General features: G+C 69.8%; 3 protein-coding genes across 3 annotated transcripts; 2 read left to right on the top strand and 1 right to left on the bottom strand.

The window, feature by feature from the left end:
• Window positions 1–1,628: 1,628 nt before the first annotated feature.
• On the bottom strand, window positions 1,629–2,994 carry EMIHUDRAFT_453538 (hypothetical protein; the record flags this gene model as incomplete). The annotated part of the gene is made up of 6 exons (XM_005758564.1): window positions 2,722–2,994; window positions 2,500–2,631; window positions 2,107–2,298; window positions 1,982–2,013; window positions 1,832–1,931; window positions 1,629–1,743 (listed from the first exon to the last, which is right to left on the bottom strand). The coding sequence occupies exons 1-6, from the start codon at window positions 2,913–2,915 to the stop codon at window positions 1,629–1,631; spliced, it is 765 nt and encodes a 254-aa protein (XP_005758621.1). The 5' UTR covers window positions 2,916–2,994.
• A 143-nt stretch (window positions 2,995–3,137) lies between these two features.
• Window positions 3,138–4,272, top strand: EMIHUDRAFT_359687 (hypothetical protein; the record flags this gene model as incomplete). The annotated part of the gene is made up of 1 exon (XM_005758565.1): window positions 3,138–4,272. A coding segment is annotated over exon 1 (1,016 nt), but the record flags the coding sequence as incomplete, so codon positions are not given.
• Window positions 4,273–5,911: 1,639 nt separating this feature from the next.
• EMIHUDRAFT_359690 (hypothetical protein) lies at window positions 5,912–7,025 on the top strand. The gene is made up of 3 exons (XM_005758566.1): window positions 5,912–5,968; window positions 5,991–6,521; window positions 6,696–7,025. The coding sequence occupies exons 2-3, from the start codon at window positions 6,108–6,110 to the stop codon at window positions 6,960–6,962; spliced, it is 681 nt and encodes a 226-aa protein (XP_005758623.1). The 5' UTR covers window positions 5,912–5,968; window positions 5,991–6,107; the 3' UTR covers window positions 6,963–7,025.
• Window positions 7,026–8,064: the final 1,039 nt, after the last annotated feature.

Consider the following 8,064-nt stretch of genomic DNA (forward strand, 5'->3'; position numbering starts at 1 on the left):
CCGCGCCGCTTGGGGCGCCTGCGGCGACCCCCTGGCAGTGGCAGCACAGTGTGTACGGCTGCGGGTGCGCCCGGTACACAAAACCGGCGCTCTATGGCGTGCTCCGGGGGAGCACGACTACGCAGTCGTGGCTTCCACACGCGAGAGAGTGGCTTCTATATTTACGAAAACATTGGGCGTCCCTAGTGCCGCATCCATAAGAAGTGACGTCACGGTTCCAGGAGCGCCTGGCGGCACAGCTTAGAGTGGCAGCCGAGCGCCGGCCACGACTATCGAGTCGCCGTCGCGGAGCTGAGGGCTGGCCGACGGGTGGCGCGGTCTTCCTCCCAGCGCCGCCCATCGGTCAGCCCTCAGATCGATCGATCGGCGCTCAAAGTCGCTTCAGATCCGAGAAAGCTGCTGGCGCCGCTGCCGATCCCAGCCGCGACGCCAGCAGCTTCCTCTGCTCTCCAATGCGCCGAGAAGCGACGCGGCGGTGCTCGGCTCGCCATGCACGATGACGGCTCCGCTGGGTGCTCGTCGGCCGGTCCGGTGGCACCCTATTCGCGCGTCACCTGCCGGCGTCCCGACGACAGCCTCGCGCCGCCGCTGATGGAGGGGCGGTCGGCGCCACTGCCGCCGCGCCGCCGGTGGGAGAGGCACTGGTGGTGGCCTGGGCGGCCCTCCGCCGCCGCTCGGCGCGCCCGGGCAGCGGTGGCAGCCTGCGCCGCCCCCGCTTCGAGCGGGCGCCCCCGCTTCGAGCGGGCGCCCCCCCGCTTCCAGCGGGCGCCCGGGACGGGTTCCCCGCTTCGAGCGGGGAGATGCGGCCTGGGATTCGCTTTCTGAAATGTCTGCCTCCAAAGGGGAAACGACTAACCTGATCTCAGAATCACTCATGTCGACACGCACGAGCGACACACAGACAGGTTAGACATCGATAGACAGACACGGTGCCGCACCTATCAACACTACCGCACACGACCGCACACACGAGACGACACAGCTGCCGCTGCAGCACACATGGACGCAGGTTCGAATCACGGAGCCCAGCGCTCACCTCACGACTCGCTTCCCCGCGACGGGTCCTGCGCCTGGCAGTCTGGCCGCAGCCCTGCTCGAGCGCCCGCCAGCTCCGCCACGGCCTCCGCCCCGATGCAGTTGCCGCTCGCGCCGAGCTTGGCCAGGTGTGGAGCGCCTGGGGCACTCTCCGCTCTCGGGCGTGGGAAGGGACGCGGCGGGCTGCGCAGCTAGTGGGGCGACGGCGTGCGCGCGCGCCTCCTGCCGCAAGCGCTCGTGCGAGTGCGCGAGCGCCCCTCGACCCGATGCGATTGTTGTGTAGCCCGAGCTCGCGCAGGGCGTGCCCCGCCCCGACCACCGGAGGGCCTACGGGACGTGTCACGGACATGTCGGTGGACATGTCGTGGACGTGCCCCGCCCACCGCCACAGCGGGGCCAGAGGCGTCCGGCGCGAGCTCGATGAGGTCTCGCTCTGCGCAAAGGGGAGAGAGGGGCCGCGGTCAGTCAGAGGTAGCCCTCTCCCCCCTCGCCTCCCCGCCCGCGGCGCGCCAGTCTGAGCGAGCGCGGAGGCGAGCGCGCACATGCCGGCGTCGCCGATCGCGTTCCCGCCTGTGGGACGCGTCGCGGACATGTCAGAGAGCGTGTGTCATGGGCGTGCCGTCGTCCGCCGATCGCGACCCCGCGCCCAGCGCGTCGCCAAAGCCGAGGACGCGGAGCGCTGGCAAGGCAGCCAGGCTGGCCGCGAGCCTGGGATCGCATGTGTGGGGCGAGTGAGAACCGTCCGCACCCTTCCTCCTCGCACAAGGGAAGTGCTGTGCGGCGGGTGGTGCGGCACCTCTCGCACCCGGCGCAGCCTATCGTGTTCCCCTCGAGCCGAAGGATAGTGAGGCTGCCGCCGCCGCCCGCGACGAACGCGTCGGCCAAGTGCGCCGCGCCTAATCAAGTCATGGATCGGTCTCAGCAGCCCATCGCATCACAAACCAACCGGCCAGGTGCGCCGCGCCCGCGTCGCCGACTCTCGCGAAGCGCAGCGAGAGCGACAGCAGCGAAGGGAGCACAGAGCAGGGCAGCCCCCCGAGCGGCGGCGGCGGCGGCGGGTGCCGGCTCGACATGCGGACAAAGGAGGAGGGCGGGTCGAGGGTGCCGCTTTGGTCGGAGGCCGCCGCCGGGCTGGCGGGGCAAGACGCGACGAGCACGTCGGACGAGTCGCTGAGCTCCGCCCCGCCCTCGCCCGCCCCGCTGCGGCGGACCAGCGCGTCGGCCGGCGGCTCCTCCGCCGGCTGCTCCGCCGGCTGCTCCGCCCTCCGCCCGTCTGGCGGCGGGCCGGCGGCTCGCAGGAGGAGGGAGAGGGCGCCGGCGCCGCCGTCCCCGAGCCGGTTCTCCGACAGGGAGAGCTCGCGCAGGAGGGGAGCGCCGCCGGCGGCCGCCGCCGCCTCGGCGATGCAGCGGGCGCCGTCGGGGCCGATGCTGTTGCTGGAGAGGTCGAGCGCCGTCAGCCGCGACAGCGCGCCGCTCTCGCGCAGCGCCGCGCCCAGCGCCGCGCAGTCCTCCGAAGTGACCCCGCGGAGCGTGCAGCGGAGCGCCGAGGCCGACTCGAGCCGCTTGCGCGAGAAGTCGATCTTTGCGAGCAGCGAGCTCACCTCCTCCTCCGAGGCGGCGGCGGGCTCACCGAGCGGCGAAATGGCCTCCTCTTCCTCCTCCTCCTCCGGCGAGCTGTCCGCAGACTGCTCGGCGGGGTTGCCTCCGCCGCTCGTCGGGGCCGAGTCCTCCGCCTCGGCCGGCGAAGGAGCGGTCTCCTCGGCCGCCTCGCTCGCCTCGGAAGGCGCGCTGGGCGTGCCGTCCTCCTCCTCCAGCAGCGAAAAGCTGGGCCCGCGCCCGAAGCAGGACAGCCCGCCGGTCGGGGAGCGAGGGAAGAGCATGCAGTTATGGGCGTTAGCTCGGGACGTGGTGAAGCCTCGTCCGCGTCTTGGGATAGCAGTCGGCGCCGAGAGTGCGCGGCCGAGATTAGGTGCCCGGTAGGCTTGGCTGCAAAGGGGATTTTCGCGTTTTGTTTTTTTATTCAGGGTTTTGCAACTTATTCCGTTTGCAACAAACGGAATCAAGAAAAGAAAACGGATCGCCAAAGCAGGCGGCGTCTCGTGCTCGACCAGGATCGCCGTCCCGGCGCGAGAATGCAGCCGGGCTTGCCGTCGTGCAGCCCTTTTTGCTTCGGCTCGTCGTCAGCGACGCGCCAGTCCTGGCGCAGCCGCCCCGCCGTGCGGTCCACGGCCTTGCAGCCCGTCGACGCGCCCGACGACGTGACCGCGGCCGAGATGGAGGCCTTCATGGACCACATCCAGCCGAGCTTGTACCAGCCGCCCGACGACAGCGACATCGCCCATGAGTTCACGGCGTGGCTGGCGGCGCGCCGCGAGACGTTGCGGACCGCCGCCGGTGCAGGCCGCCCTCGCGACTCGCAGGCCGACGTCGCCGCACCCGACGCCGCCGGCGGCGAGGAGTCGCCCGACAACGAGACGGGGCGCGCGACTCCGCCCGCACCTGCGCCGGCGGCGGCGTCCGGCCGCCGACGCCGGCGCAAGCCGCTCGCCGGCGGCGGCGGCGAGAAGGAGAACGCGGACGTCGAGATGGACGCGCTCATGGTCGAGCGGCCCCGGCCTGCGCAGACGGAGCAGCGCTGGCGCGCCGTCCTTGCCGCGCGCCACGAGGATTACGACCGGGAGCTCGAGAAGGACAACCCGGAGCGGCCGTGGCACAGGGTGCCACACTTCCAGGGCGACGTCGAGGCGGAGTGCAAGCTGTGGGCAAGGGTCGTGCGCGCGCTCGGCGAGGCCTACGCGCGTCACCACTGGGGCATCGAGACCATCGAGTTTGACCCCAAGCGACCCGGGCAAGCCAAAACCGCGCGCGCCACGCGCCACAAGAGGCTGCGGGAGGCGGCGAAGCGGGCGGAGAGCAAGGCTGCGGCTGCCGCCGCCGCCACCGCGACGCCGTCGCCCGCCGCCGCCGCCGCGGCGGCGGCGGAGGCCTCGGAGGGCGCGGCGGCGGAGGAGGAGCTGATCGCGGTACGGCGAGCCCAGGCAGAAAAGACTGCTGCACGGCTGTTCGAGCAGCTGGAGGACGGCGAGGAGGAGGGGGAGGGGGAGGCGGCTCGCGAGGCGTCAGCGCGCACGCTATCCATCGCCACTGATGCCTTGCTGGGCGTTCTCGACGCGGCCGACGGAGGCACCGTCGAGACGAAGGACGCGTACCAAACGGCGGACAAGCCGCTAGGCGAGGGGGAGGAGACGGAGGCGGTTGAGAAGGAGAACATCGCCCGCGCCTTCAACAGGAGCATCGTCCGCGAGGTGCGGCGGCTCCTGCAGACGTACGGCGGCGATCACAGGCCGCCGAGCATGGGCGCTGAAATGCACTACGAGCTCGCTGCGATGGAGGGCCCGTACGCTGACCCGAATGCCTTCTCGTGCGACCCGGACTCGCTGTCCACGCAACAGCTCGACGCGCGTTTGCTACTGTGGTACCGGCAGTGCCTCCCCAAGCCGCCGCAATGGCGCGCCGACCCAAAGCTCAAGCAGCAGCCCTGGCGCGGCCCCGATGGGCAGGAGCTGCTGCTGCCGCAGTGCTGGCCGTCGCATTGGCTGACGCGCGCGCGGCTGCTCGGCGCGCGGCGCGGCGTCGCGCTGACGCTGCGCGAGGCGGACGCAGAGGCGCACGGCGAGGCGCCGCACGCGCCGCAGCTCGTCGCGGACGCAAAGTTCGCGTTCGAGGTGGCGCTGCGCGAGCAGCAGCCCGCAGGCGCTCTCTATGAGAGCTACCGCCGCCTAGCGGCGGCTCTCGCGCACTCGCGGCGCACTCGCGCGGGGCTCGCGCTCCGCCACCTGGCCCTTTGCCCGGCGTGCAGCGACGCCCTCTGCTTCCCGGCGCAGCACCTCCCGGCCGTGACGCGCTACACGCTGCCGCCCGTGGTGCAGCGCGCCGGCTGCAGCGATTGCGACTACTTGGCGATGCGGCGCATGCTCGCCGCCCGCACGTCGTCGTACAACGAGTGCACCGCGAAGGACGCGGCGGAGTGGCTGCGCGGGCTCGAGCAGGCTGACGCCGTCAAGCACGCGTGGGGCGTCGTCGTCGTCGACGCCATCAACCGCCCGCCCCACGCGGCGACGCGGCTCGCCATCATGGAGGGCACGTTCGACCACGACTCCTTTGCCGCGTTCCTGCGGGCGACGCCCGGCGTGGCCGTGCCCTACTGTGGGGCGCATGGGCCGCCGCGGTCCGCGGCGGACGATGCGCCGATGCCGGGCGCGCCACCGGGCGCGCCGATGCCGGGCGCGCCGATGACGGACGCGCCAATCCCGGGCGAGCCGCCGGCCCCGGCGGCGGCGGAGGATGCGCCGATGCCGGGCGGCGGGCAGGACGCGCACCGTAACGGCTGCGCGTGCCCCGGGGGCTGCCTGGGCGGCCCCTCGTTCCTCCCGTTGGATCCGTGCTGCGAGTGCGAGGAGTGAGTCTCGTCGTCGCTTCCCACACTGCGCGGCGTGTGGGTGGGGGTCTCTGTTGATCACTGTACTGTACTCTCGCTCTCTCTCTCGCTCGCTCGCTCTCTCGCTCGCTCGCTCTCTCTCTCTCTCTCTCTCTCTCTCTCTCTCTCTCTCTCTCTCTCTCTCTCTCTCTGTGTGTGTGTGTGTGTGTGTGTGTGTGTGTGTGTGTGTGTGTGTGTGTGTGTGTGTGTGTGAGTGTGTGAGTGCGTGTCTCTCTGAGCTAATTCCTCTCCCGCCCGATCCTTGCTGCTTGCTGCGAGTGTCGGGGAGCGTGTGCGACCAGGGGAGTGAGTCTCGTCGTCGTGTCGGGGCGTAGCTGCTTTTTGGAAACATGTTTCTACTCGTTGGACCGGAGATGGGGGGGCAGGTGCACACCCCCTGCGCTGCTCAACCTCTGAGATGTTACTCCAGACACCGTACCGCCGTGTCTGTATCTCCCAACATCTCCCGGTCCCGCTACCCGCAGCTCAAAGCGACGTCTCCCCTAATCTCCACGGCACCCACCGCCCGCGCACACTACTCGCCGACGACTCGAGAGTCGCGCGCACGCACAACCCAGCCGTCGAGCAAGCGGGCATGACCAGAGGCGCCCGCGGAGGGACAACCGGGATCGCCCTCGCCCGAGCCAGAGCCAGCCCTGGCCCCTGGCCGCGCGCGCGGCCTTCTTTCTGGCCCGCATCCACCGCAGCGGCGGCCGCCGCTGCGAAGACTGCGGCCGCGCGACGCCTCCACGAGCATACGATCGAGCGCCCGGAGGGGCTCGGGCTGAGTGCCGTCGCGAGACCTCGGCACGCCTGCGCACGCCTGCGCACGCGGCAGAGCGACAGCGGCACCACCCTCGTCGGGCGCCGACGAAGCGTGCTCGCGGGTCGCCGCTCCGTCGACCGACGGCCGAGACACTTGCTCCGACGCCGCCCCGCCCCCGCCCCGCCGGTCCGGCACCGATATCTCGGAGGACGACCTAAGGAAGAGCGTGGCGGCGCGTCGCCGGAGGACGGCGCGCTCGTGCTCTCGCCGCGAGATCGAGGGGGGGGGGGGGGGGGGGGGGGCTCCCCCCCCAAAAAACCCCCGGGGGAGGGGGGCCTTTGCCCCCACCCCGGAAAAACCCCCGGGTGAAGGAAGGGGGGGGGCCCCCCCCCCCTCCCTCAACGTCCCCCGGCCCAGGGCAAAGAGCTCGGCTCCTCGAGAGCACCGACGGACGACAAATTGCTCCTCAGCAGTGCGACGCCGAGCTGGAGGCTCGGCCGGGAGCTCGCGCGGGCGCGTGGAGCTTTCCGCTCGGGCCAGCAGGAAACGGGCGCCCCGCACAGCGACGCCCGCCGTAGAGTGCCGAGAGCTCGGCTCGACGCGAGCGCCGAGGAAAAGCGATCGGCTCCCAAGCAGTGGGACGCCGAGCTGGAGGTTCGGGCGGGAGCTCGCGCGAGCACATAGCAAGGTGCGTGCGCGGCGGCGTGACACAGGTGAGCGGGCAGCTGGCGCACATTTCGGCTGTGGGAGCTGCCAGGAGTTTGCTCTCTCCGTTCACACCCCTTTGCAGAATAAAAACGACTAGAGGCCTCAGCTTCGCAAAAAAGACCCGATGCGCGGCGGCCTGCGACGGCCCGGGATGAGCTCCCCACGATGCGACTAAGCGAGATCAATTGACCTACTGGACCTATAGTCCACCCCTATCATGTCTATACTGACTGCAGACGACCACATGCCACACAGCATCACGCACAAGCACAAGACCCGGGATCGCAAAAAAGACCCGCGGTGCTCACACACACCCACGCGCTCGTGCATGCCGAACCAGCTCTTAAAAAATACCACCGGGACCGCCTCGCCAAGGCGCACAATAGTCAGACTGACAGTGTTTTCCAGTTGTGGCATCCTCGGCAGCCAGAAATAAATGGCGACCGGCAGACGGTCACAGAGGGTACGGGGTTAAGAGCATTTTCCAGCGGCCCAGGATGACGCATCTGGAAAATGCTGTCAGTGTGACTATTGTGCGCCTTGGCAAAGCGGTTCCGAAGTTATTTTTTCCGAGCGCGGTGGACTTCATCTTGCAGGCGGGGCGGCATGCCGCGGCTCAGCTTCAGGTGAGTTCATCTTGCCGGCGGTACCCGACGCTGCTCGAACGGCAAGTTGTCGACCGCCGGCAGTTGACCGGCAAGATGAAGTCCACCGCGCATGTAATCGGGATGTCCGGAACCGCCTCGCCGAGGCGCACAATAGTCCTCAGTCTGGCGAAGGCCAATTCTGTCATCCTGGGCGTCAGCAGCGGTCTTCGTTGCGCGGCAGTCTTTTTTGCGCAGCTGAGGCCTCTATTTCAGAGTTCTTGTTTTCACAATAGCATGGTCCACTCCGAGTGGACCGTGTGCGTGCCTGTCGGAGCCACTCAGAGTGGCTCGACCTGTGGGATGTGCATATACGCCCTTCGCCTCGGGGTTGCAGTCGGTGCGTGACCTTGATCCGTGTGTTGCGTAAGTAACTAAGTATGACCTGGCGGACGGAGCGGCGCGCTCTCTATGCGGCGCGTGCGGGCGAGGCT

This window comes from Emiliania huxleyi (assembly GCF_000372725.1).
Source record: "Emiliania huxleyi CCMP1516 unplaced genomic scaffold EMIHUscaffold_86, whole genome shotgun sequence".
NCBI classification, from domain to species: domain Eukaryota; phylum Haptophyta; order Isochrysidales; family Noelaerhabdaceae; genus Emiliania; species Emiliania huxleyi.